Consider the following 24,075-nt stretch of genomic DNA (forward strand, 5'->3'; position numbering starts at 1 on the left):
AAAGAACTACTAAAAGTTTTAAAGGTGAAAATATTAAAGAATTTACGTTATTTAGATAAATTTTTATATTTTTATTATATTTAAATAAATTTTTATTTTTTGATTTATATCAAAATATATTATTATTTCAAATAAAATATTAATTTATGTTAATAATTTATTTAAGTATAAATTAAATTTTAAATATTTATTTGAATTTGTAAAATCTTTTTAAGGTATATAAAACTTAATTTGGTGATTGGTTCATATTTTTTATTTAAAAAAATATTTTTTTTAAATAAAAAATATTTATAAAAAACATTCGCAGACAAAATCAAACTTTTTTTTTGTCTTATAATAGAAATAAAATTTGTGATGGTACGATTAGAAAAGAAAAAAGAAAGAAATAATTAAGGTGGATAAAAAGGATTTTGGGGGAAACAAATTGGAAGAAATAAAAAGGGGCTGGAGGTATTGAGTGAAGTTAGAAGAAACAAAAGGATAAAGCGTAACACTCATTAATCAAACCAGAGTCGGAGGCGAGTCTTTCTACTAGTAAGCAAATCAACCCCACGCGATGCCCACGCGCTCTTTTCTCTGTCTTCCATTCCAAGAAACAGCTTGTTCTCAACAATCACAGCTGTTGTCTGCTCACCAACTCAGCAAACTCTACCTCATTCCCCCACTCTCTTTTTTAAGCGCCGATAACCAAACACTCTCTTCGTTTCTCCATCCCTTTCCTTTTTTTTTTCCTCTCTTCTGAGTTGAGATCCACTGTTTCCCCCCAAGCTCAGTCCGCGTCAATCCAGTCAAGATTCTTCCTCACTTACATTGTAAATATTCTTCGTATTTCCTTTCGACTTCTCTCTCTCTCTCAAGACTTACTGCTATTTGTCTAAATCTTGTTTTGGGGAGCCAAGATCCGTTAACTCGTGTTTTTGTGACTCGGCTCCGGTTTAAACCGACTTCAAGATTTGGTAAAATTGCGATTTATTTCGAGATCCATGAACTCGTTTTTTAGACTCAGTCCGAGTTCAGAACAAATCGAGGATAGTGCTGGGTTGTGGTGACAATAGAATAGAGGCATCCTGTGAGAATTAGGCTTTTGAAAAAAATTTGAACTTCAGGGTTAACGAATGGCGGCTGTGCGAAGGTGGAGCGAGGGCATGTCCTCAGATAATGTTAAGGGTTTGGTTTTAGCGCTTTCTTCCAGTTTATTTATTGGGGCAAGTTTCATTGTTAAGAAAAAAGGTTTGAAGAAAGCCGGTGCCTCTGGTATCAGGGCAGGTACAACAATTTATCAAATTTATAATTTTTTATTTTCTTTCTTTTTTTTGATAATTGGATTTGGGATTTTTGTTTTATTTTTTCCTGTAGTGGAAAATAGCAACTAGGTTTAAAATAGTTCACAGTGTTTGTAGTGGGATCATGTGAAGAATAATACTTTATGAATCCTTTGCACTTGGTTTGCTTGGCATATTTGATTGATACGTCTTTTAATTTATTGATTATAAACCGTTTAAGAAATATGGCGCTATTATCCTTAATCTGTAAAATTAAGGTACAATATCTCTTTATAGGATGCAACTGGAGAAAATGATATGATTAGATCCTTCAAATTCCATATACTTGTTGGTTTTGCATGTATATTTTGTTGCAATTGAATAAATTTTGTTTCTGTTGATGACATGACTGTGACTATTGCTCAAATTGTTGTGTTGCCTTACAAAGCACATTTCTTTTTGTATCTTCTTAATTGTCTAAAGAACTCTTGGGATGCATTTGCTTTGATTTAGTGCTTGTTCACTTTTCGTTCTTTATGAGGAGTCTTCTATTGCACTTATGCATTACACGGTGCCGGAGACATTGATTTTATTGGATTTTATGCAGGAGTTGGAGGGTATTCTTACTTGCTTGAGCCACTTTGGTGGGCAGGCATGATAACAAGTAAGTTTTATGGATTCCTCATCGATCATTAACTCAATATCTTATGGATTTTTCATTCCTATTGGGAATCTCCTTCTTTATTTGCCTTTTCTCATTTTTCTTCCTACCTAAATATTATCCCTAAAAGACAATGTTCTAAAAGCTATGTTGCATCTTTTAAAAATGGGATGATCTTGTCAATGTTTTATTTTGCATCTATGGAAAGATAATCTTCTTAGTTTCATTCTATACTTACATCTTAGTGTTTAGGGGCTAATCAAACTGGGCAGTCTTTTTAAATGCAGTGAGTTGTTTGAGTTTCGTATGGTTCATGCTTCTACAAGAAAAAGTAGTTAACTCTAATTGGTAATTGGCTTTTCAACAGTGGTTGTGGGGGAAATTGCTAATTTTGCAGCCTATGCATTTGCACCAGCTATACTGGTTACTCCACTTGGTGCCCTCAGCATCATTATCAGGCATGGAAATATTTCACTGAGATTCAGGTTTGGCATTTTATTGTTGATTGCTAATTATCACTTCTCTTGCAGTGCGGCACTTGCCCATATCATTTTACGGGAAAGGTTACATACTTTTGGGATTCTTGGTTGTGTTTTGTGTGTCGTGGGCTCTACAACAATTGTTTTGCATGCTCCCCCAGAACGTCAGATTGAATCTGTAACAGAAGTTTGGGATCTTGCTACAGAGCCAGGTGGCATTTTGTTAATAATGCTTTTATCTCTGAACATTGCTTGAGGCTCCAAATTTTTGAACTGCAAAGAAAGAAAATGATCTTAATTCCTCTTTGATCCTCTTGCAGGGTTCCTCTTTTACACAGCTTTGGTATTAACAGCTGTTTTTATACTTCTATTCCACTTTGTTCCACTATATGGACAGACGCACATTATGGTTTACATTGGAGTATGCTCTCTTGTGGGTTCCATATCGGTATGCATCAGTATCAGCCTGTTGGTAACTTAATTTTGTTTGCATTCCAATTGTATTGCCTTCTTTAAGGATTGTTATTTCTAAGAGTGTTCTTTGACAGGTCATGAGTGTTAAAGCACTTGGTATAGCCTTGAAGTTAACCTTTTCTGGAATGAATCAGCTTGTATATCCACAAACATGGGCATTTACTTTAGTTGTGGTTACTTGTGTGCTTACTCAAATGAATTATTTAAACAAGGTAATGGATACTCCTTGTCCCTTTTTTTTGCTTTGGTTCCTCTCTTTTTCTCATTGTCTTTCAAGTAACTCATCAAAGAAAGGAAATCAGACAGAAATGTGGGGCATGTGAAGAGAAAAAACAATGAAATTTTATCATTTTACTTCAAAGTCTGTTTCATCTAAATTTTGAACAATTTATAGGAAGGGTATCTTGGAATTTTTCATTTTTTGAAGACCGCTAAGTTAACAAACGTGATTTTGAAATTTGACTTGATTACTACCTTTATACATGGTATAAATTCTATGCTTGTGGATATACCTGTTCATTTTGTCTCAATCATTAGGTTAAAATAGTTGAAATTTATCCATTTATGCATTTCTTACTCTGAGAATCAATGTTCCTTTACCTTCATTTTGTGTTGCCCATGTTTGCTGAATTAAGACGTCTGTTTCACCCTCTGCTTCTTGTTTTTGTCTTCATAATTGCAGGCACTTGATACTTTCAACACAGCTGTTGTTTCTCCCATATACTATGTTATGTTCACATCATTGACCATTTTGGCTAGTGTAATCATGTTTAAGGTAATTTCAAGTCATTTATGGTATCAGTTAGTTTAAAAGTTTATCAAAATTATAATGTTCAACAGATCTTACTTTATGCTCTATTCTGTCTTCCATGCAAGCCTCATCCCAATTGATTTGTCTACACAGTGCAATGAGTTGCTTGATCCTATATGTACTGTGTATGCTTTTCAAAGTGAAAGGGAATTCTATGAGTAGAAGTGCAGATTGTTTTTGTCATTCAAGATGTTGTAACTAACATTTCCAAGTTTCGATTCCTTTGTTCAATTTCATATGGTGACCCTGGTTGTGACTGTTGCAATATGAAATTAAACTTGTAGCTTGCTACTGAACCCTTTGTGCTGCTTGCTCATCTTTTTCTCTATTTTAAAATTAAAAATTTGACTTAAATTACTCTATAACGGCTTACTAGTTAGTATTTTATTATTTGGATTGACCTTGAAATTACCATATTGAAATTTAAATTTCTGTTATCAGGATTGGGACAGGCAGAATCCAACACAGATCATAACAGAAATGTGTGGATTTGTGACTATCCTTTCAGGAACTTTTCTTCTTCATAAAACCAAGGATATGGTTGATGGTATGTTCTTATGAACCTTGCATTGTGAATTTACTCTCAATCATTCATAATGACCAATTACCTCCTGTTAGCACAGGAAGCATGTTGCTGCATTACTTTGTTGAAGCTTTTATGTACCTAAGAAAATATATATCATTTTATTTTTGGCATTTGAAACATTTGATGAATTATGTTTAATCAGGTCCAAGTTTGACAACATCTTTGTCTATGCGATCATTAAAGCATGAAGAAGAGGATGGCTTTGGTGAAAGCTTCCCTCTTAAGCGGCAAGATTCATTGAGAATACCTTAATTGAAATTTGAGTTCATAGCTGCCATTCCTACAAAGCTCAATAGCTTCTGGGGAGAATCCTCGTGGATGTCAACTTGTATTTTGTGACCAACTTATTCAATCTTATTCATTTTTTGGAGGCAGTTGGAGGAGGTGAGATTTGATTTGGCTGGCTTCTTTTCCCTTTGGCACAAAGGTGAGACTATAGATTTCAGCTTTTGCCTTGTATACACCATCCCCATTTCATACAGGAAATATGGTCAATGTGATCTTGAGCACGGTGGTTATACATAGTGTTATCTTTTGCTTTGTTCTGCCAACAATTGGGTGGATTCTCACCATGCGAACTGGCGAAACTCAGAAAGGAATCAAATACATCTATGCCTATTGCATTTTTCATTTGTTTGAAATGGCAGCTGACTGCTGAAATCCTCTCTGTCTCTGTCTCTGTCTCTGTCTCTCTCTTGTCTCTCTCTCTCTCAGTTTATTGACCTCTCAAAAAGGAAAAGTATAAGAAGGGGTGGAGCATTGGTTTATCATAACTTAGTTGACAAAGGTATTTTATGTTAGTAACAAAAAAATAAAATAAAATTTTGAGATAGAATCTTACATTTGCCAAGAATGTGAGAAGTAATTATTCTATTAACCTCCATTTGCCAGAAGAAAAAAGTTAGTACAGATCATTTGTATGCGAAAAGCTACCGCTTGAATTTCAGATGCGATCGTAAGATGAAAGCCACAGCTTCAATATAAAGCTCATAGCTAATACAGCGTTGGATGCTGCTCAGCTTGCCGCTCAAACACTCATAATCCATGGTATAGTCGACCCCAATATCCAAAGGAACGAGAAAGGCTGGCCAGGAATTCACAAGCAGGAGCAAAGTCAACTAAAGGTAATGCATATGGTAATACTTCTTGAAACATCAAAATATACTATCAAATGGTGTGTTATACACCAATTTCTGCGTCTAGTGCATTATCTGCTTCCGGAAACAACCTAAAAACATCAAGAACTAAGACAATTGTTTTACGGAAGTTGTAGAAACCAAAGTGAATAAACAGACAAATTGAATGGCATTCAGTCTGAATGAATGAATGAGCATGGAAATCATGGTCCCTCTCACATTCACTTGGCCATTTGCTTTAGCAGAGCAGACACGGAAGCACAATGGGTGGAGTTATAATTGCATTTCTCGCAGCAAGATTGCAGCAGCTCAATGACTTTTCGGCACCTACATGATCATTTCAAAACATTTATCAAAACTGAGAAATCATGGATCGCCACAACATAACACACTCTGATCCATCCAATCACACATCTGATCCAAGTGGAAACACGAGAAAATCATCCTCTGCTCCAGAAACCATTTCAAAAATCTAATACAGACACGATACAGATGTTCATTCCTTATCAGTTCATTGGTAAGCCAGCACTAATGTTGTAGTAGATGACAAGCTAAACAGATGGAAACATATATCAGGACATATCTGTTTTACATAATTTATTTTTGTTCTAATCCGTAGTCTGTGAGAGGATCCACCCCTTTAATTAGAATTAATCAACAAACAAATCAAGGTTCCTTGATCAAGTTCTAAATTAGCAGTAAAAAAGAGTGAGATGGTGCAAACCCAAACATACCCAAAACTAATCATTTTCTAAATCACTCCGGAAAATCAGAGGATGCAAAACAAAAAGTACCCATCTTTACCTTTGAGGAAGGAAATTGTTCTTGGAAAGACAAGCTTGGATATCGCAAGCCTCTTTCTTGCAAGGCTCTTTGCTTGGCTGCGCCATCTCTCTGTTTCTCTTGGTTGATTTCTCCCCTAAAAAAAACACAAAAAATCTCGGCTTTGAAATTTTGAAAAAAAATATGTTGCTCTTACTTCGATTATGCTGAAGAAGAATCTTGTAGAGAAGTGGCAGCTAAACCCGGTTTCATACCTCTTCAAGTTCAACTCTTCAAATTAAACCCAATTCCAAAGCTGCCTGGGTAAGCCCATACATGGCCCAATTGGATTCAAGACTTTGGCCCTTCACTTTACGTTTGCTTATTTATTGATCAAAGCTCTTAAAGCCTAAAAAGGAAAGTCCTGTCTGTCAAAACTCTGAGTGGGAAGCCTTTGAAAGCGCTCTTCTATCTCTCTCCGATTATCAGATGGAAAACATTAAACTCTTAATTGAAATTACCAGAACGAAATTAAAGCAAGCATCGCTTTTATGGGCGGATGGTTTTAGAGAAGCCTGTTGCCTTCATAGAGTTATCGTTCTCTGCCACAGGTTTCTTCTCTCCTCAATTGCGTTGCTTTCACGCTTTGTTTTCAGCCAATTAATCACCTTTATTTTACTTTTGCCGATGACCAAAAACTGGGTTCTTGACAAAAACTTATATTTTTTATTTTATTTAAATGGGTTTTTTTTTGGCAGGTCGAGACAGCTTTTGATTAGAACCGGACAGTGTTTTCTTTTAAATGGCTTCATTTTCTTAGGAAGGTAATTCCTTTATTAGTTTAAAGCTTTCGCCGAGTTGCCTTTTCTTTGTGTGTGATTGCTGGTTGGTGCTTGGTTATTTGTAATTTTGCTTGTTTTTTGGATTATTTTGAACTTTTTTTTCGAATTATTTTAAACTTTTTTTTTCTTTTTCAGTTTGTTTGTCCTAAACTCGGTTGTTATCCCAATACTACAATGGATATTGCCTGACGAGTTCTCGCAGATCGGTTGTGAAGAAATGTCTGAATTCCATGGTGTCTTAAAATTTTACTCCTTCTTACGTGGTTTTCTAATACAACTATTTTATGTAAGTGGTTACCGTCGATATAATCTAAACCATTCCAATTTGATGGCATTCAATTAGTTATTGAATCTATATGTAGTTTTCTTTTTGGGCTGGTCCCTTCCAATGTTAATTTTATTTTTCATTTTGCTATTTGTAAAAGAGAGTTCCTTTATAGTCTTTTAGCATTCAAACGAAGTTAAGATGCTAATGTTTGCTTTAATGGAATTGCGTTGATTTGTGTTAGAGGAAAATCCAACTTAGTCTCCACACTGCTCCTGCAAATCCCCCTACCATTGCAATTTACCGTGTCATTTTAATCATTCAGTCCTTCCTCATTATGATATTCCATTAATCATGATCATACCCTGCAACCAAACTAGTGTCATTGCTACTTTCGCCATGACCACCTTCATGATTGCCATTGCTATATTTTATCCCCACCATTAAACTTGGTTCCGGAACAGCGTGCTCTGTGCTTCATTGCTACAACCAACATAATCAGCACTAGCCAATTCCTACAAATAACAGGACTTTATCACAACCATACCATTGACATTGTTGCCCTTTTTGTATGTGCTATGGCAGCTGCTGTTAATCTTGGGCCTTTTTAGTAGACTTTAGCTTTTGTCCAAGTCATTGCTGAGACAATAGCTTTTCTTGCAGCTTCATGCACAAAACATATTATATGTTGAAAGGGTTTTAGAAATGAAACCATGTTTCTTCTCTCCTGTGGTTTTGGTCTTTCTATGACAAGTTAGCTTTCCTCAAACCAAATATCTTCACCTGTTTAATTATCATCTGCAGGTATTTTGGTTCTATCCCTTGTACGTCTTCAGCTTTATTCTGAGCAATCTCTGGTACTATTCTCATCCCATCCTGCTTTTATTTGTTTCTTCATTGTGTCATATTAACCTGATTACTATAGATATTGGTTAAACGTACTTTGGCTAAACATCCTCTCCTTTAGAAGTTCATCATGCAACTGAAGACCTTTTTCTGTCCCATGATGAACTGTCAGATCCAAGTGGACCTTCTTAACCTGTAATTGTTTATATTATCAGAAGGAATTTAAAGTGAATGTTGAAGTTTCCCATTTGTTATGTGTTTCTGTTATTCATTTGTGTTGTTTGAAATCTTTTCTTTCAAATATTTATTTCTGTTTTGATATATTTCAGTTGAACTAAATAATGTCTTGGTTCAGGTACAATGACATTGCTAAGCATGGTTTTGCTGCAATGGGGAGATCTGGGCCTTCTGTGGTGGAATCCTCAAAACAAAATGATGCATTGACCTCACACAGCAAAGTGCATGCGGCAAGGCCTGCTGGCCTTGGAGGGTACTAATCGACTGTGGGCATTCTTCTTAATCAAACTATTAAACCTCATATAGATGTCTAAGCCCGGTTTCATTCTATGTTTTCCTGCAGGATCATGATTGGAATAGGGGAGCAGGTATATTCAGTGCTTCTTTTGAATTTCTTTTTCTTAGAGGTAAAATTCTTTGTCTATATTGTATTTTTTTTGTTTTTTACTTGTTAAATAGGTAGTGATAATCTTACTTTCTATTTATAGAAGCATTTATTATCAACTATTATGTTTTTAATTTCTTTTACCTTTTTCCCCTTTATGAAGTTGTCTATGCATTTTGGATAACATACGTATATCCTTTACAATTTATGTGTAGGTTTATGCCACAGGATTTATACCCTATGTTGGAAAGGCACTCAATTTCCTACTTCTTTCTTGGATGTATGCGTACTACTGTTTCGAGTATGTGGTAAAACAAGGATTTGCTGTCTAACTTTTTGCACTTGGTATAAGCTAAATAATGGCTAAGTAACTTTTGAACTTCTTAGGTACAAATGGAACTTCTCCGAATTGGGTCTGGACAAAAGGCTGGACTTCTTTGAAACTAATTGGGCTTTCTTTGCTGGTTTTGGTAATTACTTTTCACTTTAGATGATTGTCACTTGTAAAATGTGAATTTTTTTTTTATTTCACCTCTTGGCAGTTAGCTGTTATGGAAGTAAAAAGAACCTAAAAAACATTATACTTTACAAGTTGAAAAAAGCAATTAGGGAACTCTTGTTGAACGGGCAGCTATATCATGTACGAAATCACTGATGTTTTAATTGGCTTTTCAGGAAGCCCTTGTGTTCTGGCAATTTTCTTTTTCTCACCTCTCGTGAGCTATGGTGTGATGGCCATACTCTTTCCTCTGGTATGTCTTGACCCCTTTTTTTGTTCTTTTGGTGATTATAAAAATTCAAAATTTTCTTTCCTGAATACTTGATGGTCTTAACATGCCTGTCTTTCAGTTTGTTCTTACTGCAACAGGCACAGATGCAGAGCAAGTTATTTCAACTCAAAGAAGAAGATGGAGTTGTGCAGGCTTAGGGAAGCTTCCGGTATTTTATGTAGTCGATACTTTACTGTGAGCAACCGGCTTTAATTAGCTTTATTTTTTACTCAAACACTTCATTGTACCATAGAATTCATTTGCGAGTGAAATGCATTTGATTTCCACTTTCTCGTAAACATGTTAGATATAGGATATTACTTGCAATGTAAAGTACCATGACAGTTTAAATAGGAGGACTTTCATTTTGTTTAAAATTTTGATGCAATCCTGGGAGGCTTAATCTCTACTTGTCGTGACCTGTGTTTCTCTAGGATGCGGGTCTTGTCCCTCTTCTCATTGGAATCTCAAGAACAAGTTCAAGACAACAAGACACTATAACAATTTCTGGCTTATGCTCTCCCAACTTGTTGACAGTAAGTCCATTTCTACAAGCTAGACAGAAAAAAGTTCTTGGACCTATTATCTCTTTTTATCATGTTCTTGCATGTACTAAACCTTTCATTGGAGCATATGTTTCTTTCATTTCTATTATTATATTCTAAAAGTTTCATCACCTAATCATGCTTCCAACTTAGTTTCTCTCATAATTTTGTTTGTCATCTGATGAAACAGGTTGTAAAATATTTGAATGGCAGTTGTCCTAAAATTTGCACAACACTGCCATGGCTCTCAGCATTTCTTTTTTTTTTTTTTTTACTTCTGTATAATAGAAGTGTAGAAATGTTTAATATACTGGTTACTGCCCCTTTCTAAGATTATCAGAAATGTGTACAATAATTTGAATCATACTAATAAAATTTATAGTAACTCTTAATTTTATGTCTTTTATAGCAATATTTGAAAATTTTCATGTTGGAGATATATTTTGTTTTTGTTGAGGCTTTATTTTCATAAATCGACTATGAAGAAATTTGTTCTTAAACTAGGCAAATATTTTCGTTTTTTTTTTTTTTTAATCTGATAATTTTAAATAAAATATATGATTAATATGAAAAAAAATGATATGATTTAAATTTTAATAAATATTATATATAAATTTGTTTAAAGATAATAATGTATTTCCTATCGCTTTTGTCTTTTTTGGAACGGAAACCTCACTTACTGAGCTAATGATTGGGACACGTGTAATACTGAAGACCAAAATTTAATGCAAAAAATTGAAAAAAACTCCTGACCGGCCATCCATTTTTCTTTGCCATGTCCTTACTGAAAAAGGTAATCTTAACTTAAGCTTACAACATTAAAATTTGAAAATATTAGGCAAAATATGTTGCGAAATTTACGGCATAGTGGAACACTGACCAATGCCCAAATTTTCTTTTCTGTTTTTTTTTTTTTTTTTAAGTAAAGTAAAAAGAGTGGGGAATATTCTTAGTATATTGTTAGTGGTACTCTTTTTTTTTTTTTTTAATAAAAGTTTATAAAAGTCGAAGTTTGTCCGCTGTACAGCGAGATTAGCGCATTAATGGACTGGATTGACTTGAAATCTTATATATGTGACTTTTAGTTAATTTTGACCTTAAATTCTATGACTTATTTATGGGATTATTAGATTTAAAAAGGTTTTTTTTTTAAATAAAAGATGCATTTGGAGATAAAAAAATTTTAATGTTAAGATTTAAAATTTAAAATTATTACATATCAATTATTAAAAATAATTACATGTTAAACTCTGAATTAAAAAAAAAAATTTATAAACACAAAAAAAAAAATGTATGGAAAAATTTAAGTGCCAATAATAATAATAATAATAGGTCATTTTTATTTAGATATGATAATTTAATTTTTGTGTTGTGTAAAATATTAATAATTTATATATTTATATTATATTTTACACAAAAAATATATCATAATTGGTATTGATATGAAAATATAAACTTTTTTTTATTTTATTAAATTCATATATATATATTTTAAATTTTAAATCGTATTATTTTTATTTTTTTACTATTTTCCTATAATATTAACTTATTATATTTTAGATTTTCATGTCTATTTTTATTGGTACTAAGTTCACATGTGAAAGTTTCAATGAACATTTGAAATTGAAGAGTCATAAAAATTCCTAATTATTTTTAGACTTTAATGATGATTAGCAGGGACACTCACATGGTTGTCTGTCATGGGGCACATTAACTTGGCTGCACCTTTAACTTGAATGTAGTGAGATTTTCATTAATAAAGCTAAAAAATCAGAATATTTATCATATAACTTCCAATCTCAACCTTTGTTTTTAAGATTAAAATTAGAGCTTCTTTGACTGTGATGAATTCTTTCTTTTGTGTTTGATTAGAAAACAAAATTAAATCAATGTTAATTAGCGTTTAATGCGGAAACGAGCAGCCAAACTTGATGGGGTCAGAACATAAATAGCAACAAATCCTGACGAGTGGTAATGCAAAAAAAAATGATCAAAATGGTGTGGAGAAAATGATTAAGCAATGAAAACAAGAACGTCATATGAAAGAAATTGTACAAGTCAAAACAAAAGTGATTCTGGGTTTTGCAAGAAAACTGAAAAAAAAAAAAAAAAAAAAAGGAAAGTACATGGGAGAGTGGGTTTGCACTTTGCAATTTAATAGAACTCAATGGATCAAAGTCATCTTCAAAATACACAAAGGTTATTGCATCTCCTAAATCTTTCTTCAGTACAAAGCCTTAAATGTAAAAAGGTTCTCAAAATCCAAGAAAATAAATTTAATTCTTTCCTCATTTAGAAAAAAAATATAGCATCGACATTGATTAATGTTATAAAACATTCTCATTTCATTTATTTCCAGTTTTTTTGAATGTGTATTGATGTTTTAAGCAGTTTGGTGCGTTGGCAAGCAAAATCCCAAGTAAAATAAGCTTTTTTTTTCCTGGAAATCAGGGAAACCAGACAGGAGAAGTGGGGCTGCTTAGTTTAAAAAACATGAAGCATGCCTAATTTCACAGGCAGAAAATACTGATGAGGAAAGCAAGGCATGGATATGCTTTCAGTATGTAATAATAATAACACTAAATAAAAAGTAATTTTTATTATAGGCAAGTTGAAAGACAGCTTAAAAAATGGCAATGTCTCGGAAGGTAAAAGAAAAAAAAAACCAAATTGACATGCTTTCTGGATCTCTTTGAAACTTGAGAAGGAAAGGGGTAAATAGACTCTTTATGGAATTGTTTAATCTCTCTTCACAAATAAAGCTTTTCTTCAATTCTTCTCTGTCCATTTCTTTTAGATTACTTTCTGAAGAAGTTCAGGCTTATAGTTCATAGTTCATAGTTCATACTTCACACCAACAAGCTGGTTTTCCACCAATTCAATGAAAATGATAAGCTAATGCCCTTCTGTTCATTTCTATATTTTGCCGATTTGAAAGAGATAGATTCATTGAAGGAGGTAGAGAAGGAACAAGAAAACAAATCATGCAAAAACTAATAATTTATAACAAAACAATTGAGTTTTTTTTTTTTTTGTTTACCTCAATTCATTTTGTTTTCGTTATTTTGTTTTTTGTTTTTTTTTTCAAATTCCTCATACAAACAAAGCAAATGATAGCAATAATATTGTAATCAACACAAACAAATATCCTCCTATACAAACAACTCTCTCTCATTCCTGTTCCCTATGATCAGGTCCCATTCGGACAACAACTGAAATTACAAAGCCAAACTTCACCACATCAAAACCTAGCTACAAAAATTCAAAAATCAAAATCAAATGAACAAACAAAACCTAACAATGGCACCTAATAGAACCTTAATTTCTCTCCAGATGACAATCCACTAAAATGTTTCATGCACTCAGCTCATCACAAACTTCACGTTCCACATCTGCATAAACAAACCCAGAAATCTCTAGTTCCTGCTCCTATATAATCGAATGTATTTTCTTAAAGAAAAAAAAAATCAAAGGCATCAATCTTTCATATATGGGAATTAAAAGCCTACTAACCAACTTGTAAATTTAATTCTCTGGCCATCATTGAGAATTATTTGGGTCTTCATCTCCACTATCTGTACCTTGAAGCTGGTGTTGAGGATGTTCCAGTGGATTATTTTGCTCTGAATTAATATTTGAACCACCTCTAGAATAGGCATTAAGAGCAGCCAACATGCCCAAATTAGACTCAGACATTCCTAACCCAAGATGCTGAGAAGGTTGTTGCTGCATTAACATCGAACCCAATTGCAAAGGACTCGCTCGACCACCTTGGAATTCAACATTACCTGGAAGATTAAATCTTGGTACAAAATGTAATGGTGCTTGCAATGTATTCCCACTTGCTGGACTTGCTGTTCCAAAAGGCCACATCTGGGGTTGATCAGAAGGACCAGCCCCGGATGCACCTGTGGCCACTGACGGGCCACCAGCACCAGCAGTCACGGGCAGCATCCAAAACGTACTTCCCGCTCCACTGCTAGGAGCTGGTGCCACGGCCCACATGGCAGTGCCGGGCAGGATATTTGATGGCCGAAGTAGGCCCGAAGATCCAGTATCTTGTTGTGGTTTAGGCAATTGACTTAAACCACTTTTAAAAGCCTTAATAGGGGATCCGTCTCCGCTCCCACCTCCGCCGCCACTACCACTTGCACCTTGTTGCTGATTATCATCCTTAAACAAGTCCTCTCTAAAACGTTTCCTCATATAATTCTCACTTGAATTTCCACTATCTCCACCACCACCACCACCTCCTCCAGGTAAAGCCTCAGCTATTTGATCTGCTGTTAGAAGATGATGTTGCTGTTGCTGCTGCTGCTGCTGGTGAAAACCCAACAAAGCGCTATGAGAAAACCCTACTTCATAAGGGTGATGATGATGAGAAGCCAAAGCTAAAGCATTATGAAACGAGTGAGGAGCAGATTTTGAAGGTGGTGCTGAAAGCGTGGATCCACTACTTCTTAACGAAACATTAAGAGATGAAAAATTGGCTGGTATAGTACCAGTTCCAGTGGCTGCTATTATCGCTGGTTCAGCTTGTTGTAAAAGCCATTCAATTGTTTCCCCATCAGATTTATGACCTAATTCTCTTGTCAATTGAAAAACCCTAGCCGCACAAGTAGCTGGCATTCTGATACGGCGGCCGCGACCATCGACTTTGGTGTGGCGATCCTTGGTGCAGCGTTTCACTGGTGGGTTAGCTGTGGTCGTCGTTGTTGGTGTCGTAGTCGTCGTAGATGAAAGTGGCAAGTTTGGTTCATTCTTCTTTGTGGAATCGATGTTGAGAGAAGTAGATCTGGTAGCAATAGCAAGAGAAGCGTCAACGAGTTGAGGTGGGTTGGTTGTAGTGGTAGAAATTGAAGAAGAGGAAGAGGAGGAAGAAGAAGAGGAGAGAGGCGACGTTGTTGTTGTCGTAGCTGTGGAAGAAGGAGGATGAAGAAGATGGTGGTGATGGTGGGGGTGAAGGTGAGAGATGGAGCCCATATCAAAAGGGTGGCCAGAAGAAGGAGCTGAAGATCTGGTGCCATCAAAAGGGACCCCAAAGTGAGGAGAAGATGACTGTTTTTGATGCTGGAAGTGGTGGTGGTGGTGCTGCTGATGATGGTGGTGGATAGACTGATGGTGGGGTTCTGTAGAATTGTCGTTAGTGTTGTTGGTTTGCTTATTGCTTTGCAAATCTGTGAGTTCCATTTGGTGGGGTTTCCAGGTTTTGAAAGGGGTGATTTTTATTTTTATACTAAAATGTTTTTTTGATTTTTGATTTCAAAGTTGATCCATCGTCAACCCCATCTTTTCTCTTGTTCTCGGTCTCTCCAAGTCATCTTTGTTTTCGAGAGACAGAGAGAGAGAAAGTGTTAATGTTTTTTGCAGGGTCTGGACCTAAGTAGGACTAAGAGTTTGTGGGGTTCTTTTGCTTTCTGAACAACTGTTGTCTTTGCCTGAGCTAAGAGAGAGAGGAGCGCAGGCTAAGAGGCTGGCTTTAGATAGAAGCAGGTGGGGGACCTAGTGGGGGCGAAAAAATGTAGCAGAAGTCCACTCGTGGGGTCTCGTAAAGGAATGTTAAAAATCGGCCTTTGTTTTTACAAACAAAAATATACCCCCTTCCCCAGCTCAGCTATGTCCACTCCCATGAGTTTCACAATCTAGACTTCCACTTTGAAGTGTTCCATAATGTAAAACTCCCATTCTATCCTTAGTTTCATTCGACAAAGCCTGTCTACTTTGTGGACAACATTGTCTTTGTCCTTTCACCAGTTGTTTCAGACAGAGATTGATGTGCCCAGATCATTTGTCTGAATATACTTCCAAACTTTACCTCTAATCCTCTCTATATATACTCCACGATGGACAAACGAGATCTCATTTTCACCCCGTCTATCTCTGTTATTTTTTTTCACTAACTCCTGCTGATCATGTGCAGAAAAAGCACTCTTTTGCAGATCACCAGGAAAAATACAGGACACAAACTTTTTTTTGGGGGGTTTCAACTCTTTTCTTTGGCTTTTGAAATCCTGGCGTTGTTAAATTTTCTTTGTTTCCAATTAAGGTTTACAAGAGAGTGAATTATGACCAAAAAAAATTTTTTTGTGGCTTTAATAAAAGAGAAAAGGTGTTGTGGTAAATAAGAGAAGAGGCCGAAGAGGGTGTTTGAGAGAGTCCAGGGGCATGCAGATGCAGTCAGTAACTGGGCAGTTCAGGTAAGCATTAGATACAGCATCTAATGCAGTAGGACAGCTCATCCCAAACCAACCCCACAGTCTGTTATCTTTCTATTTTTTTTATTTATTTGTCTTTTTCTTTTGGATTGCTGTCAACATGGGCACCCCCCTCCTTTGATAAGCTGTCAACTTATTTTTTGTTAAAAGACCAAATGGCCTTCTTACACATATCATGGGAAGTGGGAAGAGGCCAAACTCCAACGTGTTTAATGAAAAAAAACTACTAGTTTTCTATACACACATTTCTAATACATATTAAAACATTAAATTATGAAAGGGGTTAATCCAAAAACAATAAATGGAGAAAAAATGAAGATAAGGTAAGATAGAAAACAACAATATTTTAACATGTGCTATTAGAAACTAGACCTTTGTTAAATTTGTTTCTTTCTACAATTAAACATTGTACTTGGGTATTGATAGAAGAATTTTAATTTATACTATTATTTTACAAAAATAATATCTAGTAAATATAATATTTAAATTTTAATATTTATTCTTTTATAAAAAATAACAATAGAAAAAACAAAACTTAAAATGTAAGTAGTAGTACTACTTTTTTTAGTTAAAGTTTGTCAATTTTCATATGTTGTTGCATGCGCGAATAAAATCCATGAAAAAGCTGCAATTTGAAATGCAAAAAACATCTGTCACTGCACATTTCAGATCTCTTTCAGCAAAACTAAAAAAAAATATTAATGCAAAGTGATTAAACCCTAATGTTTGTGCATGAATCATGGTGCTAGCTGGTTTTGACCATGCACCAATTAAAAGTTACACTTATATAAATTTACATGTACGTATCTTCCTTCCCCAGTTCACATATCAAACACAATAAATTATTTCTAAAGGTATACTTACCAGAATTCATAGTACTTAAAAATTAGACAAAAGAATGGAGTTTTGGGTATAATGATATGTCTTTGCCAAAGTACAGTTTTCTCTACTCATCATTAGGTTTAAAAAGCCCCTTGGAAGTGGAGGTGCCCACATCATTCTAACTTTCCTTGTATCTCAAACAAACAAAAAGTAAAACAAATAAGTATTACTACTATTATTATAATCTCACAGCACTAATCAGCCAGCCAGTACCCACATCGCCCCTCTTTTTTCCTTTAAAAAAAAAAAAAAAGTTCCAATTTGAACAGATAATCATCTTATCTATTTATTATTAATTCCTTTAATAACCATACAAATCCGACCCACATCTTTGTTCCTATCATCTTAAACAATATTTAATTCAACAAATAATTTTAAAATAGTGAAGAACCATAGATTTTTGCTTTCTCCCTCTCATTTAGAAGTTGCAAAACTTACCCATGTTATGGTTAAATTCCTCACAATTATTATTTTAATATTTGAAGTTATAGAGATTTAATTTTACTTATTAATTAAAATTTTGATATTTTATCAATAAATTATATAATTATTAATAATATTTGAATATTTAATTTAATGATAAATATATATTCTCAATTAAAATTAGAATCTAAATTTCTCTTCTTTCAAAATTAAAAAAAAATCCTTCTCTTAAGATATAAGATTTGGATTTATATCAAATTATGAATAAGGACATTTAGAACGGGGATATAGATGTGAACAAGAGTAAGGATTGTTTGCAATTAAATTTACTGTAATGCTTGACAGGCAAAGACAGTGGTCACAGTGGGAATTACTATTCATACATCATACTCTCTTTGTTTGGTGCTCCATGGAAAACGGGGTTCTTGATAAAGACCTCTCCGATCCTTTTCTTTTCTTTTTCAATTTATCTATTTTCCTCTTCAATACTATTCCAACTAACAAATTCAATTTTAAATTAATTCACAGTCCAAAATAATGGTGGTGTCACAGCGCTGTCAGAATTATTCAGCCCTTACACATTTGGACTGGTTTCTCATTAAAGGCCTCTTAATTATTCATGCACTCTTTTGTCAAATTAATTTTTACCATAGCCTATTAGCCTAGCTTCCTCAATGACATTTTTCATTTCTTTCTGTTCCCATTAACTTTACCCTTTTGTCCTTTTACTTCTTTTCCTTCTAAAAAACAGTGAAAATACAATCAAGAAACTGCCAGGCTTCACTGACTTCACAGTAAATTTAGATCCGCCTCCCCTTAAATGGACTGTAAAAGTTAAATTGCAGTAAATAAATAAGCTTTAGAGAATGATACTTGCATTTGGGTACATTGGTTTTTCACTCCATAAGTAGAAAAAAAAAAGAAAAAGAAAATTTACATGCATCATTGTCGCCATTGATAGGGCTCTTGATGTACTTTGATCAACACATGTGGATACATTTACGATGATGCAGGCAGGACCAATTTGACCGCCTTCTTGAAAGAGATCAGTCCCATCCTAATCAATAACACAATAATTTCAAAATATTGATTGTAATTTCTGAAACAATAATTCAAAATCTTGCGTTTCAACCATTTTTTTTTTCTTTTCAATTCGTCAAAAAGTTAATGCGTGCTATACAAATAGGAGTACTATATATTCATCAATTTATACATTAAAGATAATTTTTTTTATACTCAAAGTTGTTAAAATTTAAATTTTAATCATTATTTTTGGATATTAGAGTTTTTCCAATGTCACATTCAACTCTAATTAGCCAAAGCCATAGATAAATCGAGTTGAAATTGACGATAACTAAATTCCTTTTTTTCTTTATTCATTAATCATTACCCCACCCCCACCATATATATATTTATATATAAAAAGCAATCCCTTTTTCATCAACAAAAATGGAAAATTGATTTTTTTTTTAAATGAAAATCGAATACAATTACCTCAGCTTATGAACATGTATACTTCAATCGAATCCCCTCAAATTATATTATGTAGTTATAATTTATTTTTATATATAGTGGAGATAATGAGATATGTATATGTAAAAATTGATGGTGATGGAAGTAGTGTGAAATGTTGATTGATGAGAACAACACGTCATACAATTAAAAAAGGAGAAACGATGAAAGAAGGTGCTGGAAAAGCATTCTAATTAATTACCAGACCCTTTTACTTTAACAAACTTAAAGAGTAATGGAAACATGCGTAATATAAAGGCGTCAAGTGAGTTAGCTTAGCCTTTTCTAAAAGTGTTCACTTGCAGCCTCGGAGATGTTGATACAAATTGAAGACTTTAAAATTCATAACTTCAGCGTTGCTCCATCTTTTTCTTCAAAAATTATTGCTGATCACAACTTATCACTTATAATAATTTGAAAAGTTTTTTTCACCAGAGAGAATATGATAGACTTTGCTTATTAGCTAAATTGTCATGTTACAAAGCATTATGGATCGAGTGTTAAATTAAATATCAGTTTTAACAAAAAAAATCAAGATTAAATATTAATATTTTATTTAAAGAATTTGTTTTTTTTATTTTTTTATTTTAGAGAGTGAGAATTGTGTATTTGTAAGAGTAATACCTATTAGATCAAATTAAATTTGGTTTAATTTTTAAATATTATATAATATTATAAAAATTTAAAATTTTATCTGAATTTAAATTGATTTATTATACGATATAATCTGAATTAAATAAAATTTTATCAATTTGATTTGATTTATTAATTTTTAAAATTAATTTTTTTGATTTTATATATTCTCAATATAAAATTTTTATATATTTAAATAAAATTTGATATAAAATTATAATTTTTATTTTATAAAAATTTAAAAAATATATAAAAATTAATAAAAATATATAATTCAATTCGATTTTTTTTTTATCTAAAATTCAATTCGAACTTAATATATATTTAATATTTAAATTTAATTTAAATCAAATAAAAAATACAAATTAAATATTATGATTTTAAATTGATTTTAAATTTTTTTAATTTCTTTTCACTCTTATGTACTTATGTGACAATACGACTCTCAAATATACATAAATAGAGACCAACAAAATTTGTTTTCTTGCACTTTTTATTGGAACAATTTTTTAATAGAGGAAACAAATGCTCCAAATTGCAATTTTGGGGTCAGACTGAAAAAATGAAAATGCACAAACAACTATGGAAAAAATAGCTGAGGTGTGAATGATTATACAGATTTAACAACAAATTGAACGCACATGCAGGTCACGTGCGCTTTAACAGTCCCTAACTGGTTTGATAAAGTTTTGTTTGTTTCTTTTTAGGTGTAATCTTTTTCACCGTTTCTGAAATTCCACGGCGGGAATTGATAAGAAAAAGAAGAAAAAAAAAAAAAAGAGGTGTTTTCCTTATCATTCACGGCGAAAACACTGGGTCAATGACACGACGCTTTAAAGAGAGGCGTGTGAGAGAGAGCAACCAACTACGAGGGGAGCAAGGGCTTGTCCTTGGTCTGCGTCGGGGACCACCCCCCGACATATTCCCTTATCCGGAAATCCATATTTCCACGTTGATTTGAACTTAGCTTAACGAAATGCCTTCCTCAATTTCAAATATTATACAGTGTAGCATTAATTTTGAAATCAACTAATTGGCTCATTCGATTCTCATATTTAAATTCACTTGCAATAATAATATTTGAGTATATTTGAGATTAAATTATAATTATTAAAATTAAAAGTAAAATACGGGTTTATTATGAGTTTGCATTACTAGCTACTCAGCGCTAAACTAAAATAATATATTGCTCATGTTCTTTAGGCCTTGTACTTCCTATTTTAATGGACGTACAATGTAATCAATGATTTTCATTTGGAAAATCATACATTAGAATCACCCGAAAAATGATTTTCATTGATCAATCTTAGATTTAATTGGGCATAATATTGAGTGGGCTAGGAAAGATGGGCCTCAACCTAGTGTTCTTTCGGCAGATTAGGCTTAATGGGATAAGACTTATAGGTGGGCTTGATCCAAACCATCGCGGCCAATTACCACTTCGATAATCAATCGGATAATGAATGCGGGCTTGAAGGGAAAACTAAGCCATGGTCCTAGCCCAATTTAATCCTATTTGTCCTGCGGAAAAATCAGATTTATTTTAGTTTCTATTTTTAGGTCATTGGTGAACGTATGCATGGCACCAGATAAGAATTTAATTACATAGTATACTACTATTTGATTTATTCACCAAAGTGTTTTATTTTATTTTTTAAAATTTTCTTATATTCTTTAAAAACTACAACTAGTATTACTATAAAGCTTATTATTTGTGATTAAAAGAAAAAAAGTATATAAAATTCTATACTTAAATTCGTATACCTAAGGCTAAGATTGACATTGACACAATGATTTTTTTTTGGGGGGGGGGGGGGGGGGCAGAAACAAACAATGATTCTTTAATTTCATTTTTTTTTTGCATTAGAGTGATAAGATATGGAAAAATTAAAAAAAAAAAGAAAAGAAAGGAGAAGAGAGGGACCCCAGAACGAGATAATGGAGCAGCAACTCATACATCCTCGTCAGAACACTTCTTTTAAACTAGGACTTTCTTTTGGATGTTCTCCAACTTCTTCATTCTCTTTCTTTTACTTTTTCTTCTTTCAATAATATCTCCATTATAGTTTTCCCTTTTCATGCCCCCCAAAGCTCCTTTATTCTCTGCCTTCTACAATCTGCTTTTTCTTTACATATTGAAGAATATCAACGACCCACAAGAAAACCCCACTTATTCCCTTTGATGGCATTCTCATCTCCAATTGAAGCTTATTCTTTCTAAATGAACAAACAAGAAGCTAAAACAATTCAAAGCAAGTAGAAGGGAAATCAAGGAGATCAGCAGAAAGAAAAAGAGAAGGAAATGGTGGAGTTTGATTATGAACAACTTGTGATAGCGACCCAAAGTTTCTCTCCATCAAGACTGATAGGCAAAGGCAGCCATGGAGCGGTCTACCAATGCATTCTTCAAGATAACCAAGTGGTAGCCGTAAAGAGATCATCCATCAGTGGTGTTGAGACACAACTTGACAACTTGAAGAAGCTAGAAAATGAAATATTTATATTGTCATCTTTACGGGAAAGTTCTCACATCATCAGCTTTCTTGGAGCTGCCGCTCAAGACACTGCCAAGAACGACAAGCTTTTGGTGATGGAGTTGATGCCTAATGGTTCATTGCATGATTTGTTACATGTTGCAGCCACCCCACCCCCGTGGCCTAAACGTGTAGAGATCGCTATGCAAATCGCAAGGGCGGTTCAGTTCCTCCATGAAGGCAAGCCTTTGGTTATTCATAGAGATATTAAATCTGCAAATATTCTGTTTGATTCAAGCTGGACTGCTAAATTGGCTGATTTTGGACTCGCAATCTTGCCAGCAGGCTCGTTGAGTCAGGCGACTCAACCAGCCGGTACTATTGGGTACTTGGACCCTTGTTACACCGCCCCTCACAAACTAAGCACTAAAAACGACGTGTTTAGTTTAGGGGTTGTTTTCTTAGAAATTATTAGCTGTAGAAAAGTCATTGATGTCACTAAAGCACCGGCTTCAATAGTTGAATGGGCAATTCCATTAGTGGAAAAGCAAAGGGTGATGGAAATCTGCGACCCCAGAATACCATTTCCAACGTACATGAAAGGCATGATCAGGAGAATATTGAGCGTGGCATCACGTTGTTTGTCAGAGAATGAAGATTGCCGTCCTACAATTGGAGAAATTATTATGGCAATGGAGACTTGTTCCATTGAAAGAGTCAGAACCATTAGTACTGCTTGGACTAGCATCTTACATAACTTGATTCTAATCAGGCGGCGGCGAAAAATGACTAGAAAATGCGGGGCTATTCATGCAATCCACCAAGGTGATGTTAATAGCGACGTTTCGAGAGGGAAAATGTTACTAAAGGATATATTAGCAGATGTTACATTGAAATGAGTGGTGAAGCTGAGTTGACTTGGTATTTGTGAGTCGAATGAACTCGCGTAGTTGGTTGCCTTTGTCGATATATAATGCATTCCAAACAGAAGATTCCCAAAAAGTTGGTAGGCAGAGAATATAAGAACTCTTTGTTTGTTGCCCTCTTATTCATTGTCGATGTCAATACTCACTTCCTTTTTCATCTTTTTAATATATATACTTTTTGTTTTGGAGCATTGGCATTTTGCTTTTTGAATGGATCATTGGCCCCCTTTCTGTATAATAGTTATTGTTTTGCCTTGTTAAGTTTTCATTTTGACATTCTCTCAATTGTAGCTTTATCTATTCAAATTGAACAAATGAAACCATTTATATATATAAGGATAACATAACCAAAATTGAACAAATGAAACCATTTATATATATATATATATATTATATATATATAAGGATAACATAACCAAAATAAGGCAAAAACTATCAATAAATTATTAACTTATTTGGTCAAATTCAATCAAATTCTTTATAAATAATTTTATATTCAAATATTATTTATATTGATCTCTTATTAATATTATTAATTATGAATGTATCGAATGTTTTGTTTTGATCATACCTGATTACTAAATAATTGATTGACTTTGAGTTTTTATTTCAATGAAAATTTTAATTAATTACTGACAAACTATGTTTCAATAACTGAAATAGTCCTACTAGGTTGTTCTTGCTGTTCTCGAGATTCTCATGTGCGGTGATAAGTGAGGAAGGTGAGTGAAAGATACACAAATAGAAATGGTAAGTTTAAAAAACAGCAAGAAACTAGTTCTTTACCTCCATTGAAAGACATATGTTGAGGGAAATCCAATTTCTCATAGAAATATTAACGGGTTAGGTAGGACAAATTTTTCTTGTCTCGAATTTAATTTTATTTTATATCCATAATATTAGAATTCGATGCAACTTAATTTTTTAAATTATATTATATCTAAATTTG

At 33.6% G+C, this 24,075-nt stretch overlaps 5 protein-coding genes across 13 annotated transcripts; 3 read left to right on the forward strand and 2 right to left on the reverse strand.

Moving 5' to 3' along the window:
- The first annotated feature begins 365 nt into the window (after positions 1–365).
- Positions 366–4,903, forward strand: LOC111308598 (putative magnesium transporter NIPA4). Of its 3 annotated transcripts, XM_022907051.2 has the most exons (9): positions 366–1,266; positions 1,870–1,926; positions 2,291–2,381; positions 2,454–2,614; positions 2,723–2,850; positions 2,951–3,088; positions 3,559–3,651; positions 4,129–4,234; positions 4,416–4,903. In XM_022907051.2, exons 1-9 carry the CDS (start codon positions 1,116–1,118, stop codon positions 4,523–4,525), a joined length of 1,035 nt encoding a protein of 344 aa, XP_022762786.2. In that variant the 5' UTR covers positions 366–1,115; the 3' UTR covers positions 4,526–4,903. The 3 variants fall into 3 exon arrangements, with proteins under 3 accessions (XP_022762786.2, XP_022762785.2, XP_022762787.2); XM_022907050.2 differs by having other exon boundaries at positions 703–1,266; positions 2,291–2,614; XM_022907052.2 differs by lacking the exon at positions 2,951–3,088 and having other exon boundaries at positions 974–1,266; positions 2,291–2,614.
- Positions 4,904–5,115: 212 nt separating this feature from the next.
- Positions 5,116–6,582, reverse strand: LOC111308600 (Cox19 family protein (CHCH motif)). 3 transcript variants are annotated; one of them, XM_022907059.2, is made up of 3 exons: positions 6,214–6,438; positions 5,629–5,736; positions 5,116–5,357 (listed from the first exon to the last, which is right to left on the reverse strand). In XM_022907059.2, exons 1-2 carry the CDS (start codon positions 6,297–6,299, stop codon positions 5,631–5,633), a joined length of 192 nt encoding a protein of 63 aa, XP_022762794.2. In that variant the 5' UTR covers positions 6,300–6,438; the 3' UTR covers positions 5,116–5,357; positions 5,629–5,630. The 3 variants fall into 3 exon arrangements, with proteins under 3 accessions (XP_022762794.2, XP_089600521.1, XP_022762792.2); XM_022907057.2 differs by lacking the exon at positions 5,116–5,357 and adding an exon at positions 6,447–6,582 and having other exon boundaries at positions 5,393–5,736; positions 6,214–6,328; XM_089744395.1 differs by having other exon boundaries at positions 5,116–5,736; positions 6,214–6,433.
- On the forward strand, positions 6,552–10,458 carry LOC111308599 (etoposide-induced protein). Of its 5 annotated transcripts, none has more exons than XM_022907055.2 (12): positions 6,559–6,782; positions 6,930–6,995; positions 7,149–7,299; positions 8,083–8,135; positions 8,480–8,614; positions 8,705–8,729; positions 8,962–9,047; positions 9,134–9,216; positions 9,422–9,498; positions 9,596–9,685; positions 9,951–10,052; positions 10,252–10,458. In XM_022907055.2, exons 1-12 carry the CDS (start codon positions 6,661–6,663, stop codon positions 10,390–10,392), a joined length of 1,131 nt encoding a protein of 376 aa, XP_022762790.2. In that variant the 5' UTR covers positions 6,559–6,660; the 3' UTR covers positions 10,393–10,458. The 5 variants fall into 5 exon arrangements, with proteins under 5 accessions (XP_022762791.2, XP_022762790.2, XP_022762788.2 ...); XM_022907053.2 differs by having other exon boundaries at positions 6,563–6,782; positions 8,705–8,768; XM_089744377.1 differs by having other exon boundaries at positions 6,568–6,782; positions 9,596–9,711.
- A 2,588-nt stretch (positions 10,459–13,046) lies between these two features.
- On the reverse strand, positions 13,047–15,514 carry LOC111308601 (transcription factor TCP8-like). The gene is made up of 2 exons (XM_022907060.2): positions 13,575–15,514; positions 13,047–13,453 (listed from the first exon to the last, which is right to left on the reverse strand). Exon 1 carries the CDS (start codon positions 15,249–15,251, stop codon positions 13,602–13,604), a length of 1,650 nt encoding a protein of 549 aa, XP_022762795.1. The 5' UTR covers positions 15,252–15,514; the 3' UTR covers positions 13,047–13,453; positions 13,575–13,601.
- Positions 15,515–21,636: 6,122 nt separating this feature from the next.
- On the forward strand, positions 21,637–23,364 carry LOC111308169 (serine/threonine-protein kinase-like protein At5g23170). The gene has a single exon (XM_022906484.2). It carries the CDS (start codon positions 22,029–22,031, stop codon positions 23,097–23,099), a length of 1,071 nt encoding a protein of 356 aa, XP_022762219.1. The 5' UTR covers positions 21,637–22,028; the 3' UTR covers positions 23,100–23,364.
- The last annotated feature ends 711 nt before the right edge of the window (positions 23,365–24,075 follow it).

This window comes from Durio zibethinus, chromosome 2 (genome assembly GCF_047325235.1).
Source record: "Durio zibethinus cultivar Kanyao isolate XHJ-2024 chromosome 2, ASM4732523v1, whole genome shotgun sequence".
Classification (NCBI taxonomy): domain Eukaryota; kingdom Viridiplantae; phylum Streptophyta; class Magnoliopsida; order Malvales; family Malvaceae; genus Durio; species Durio zibethinus.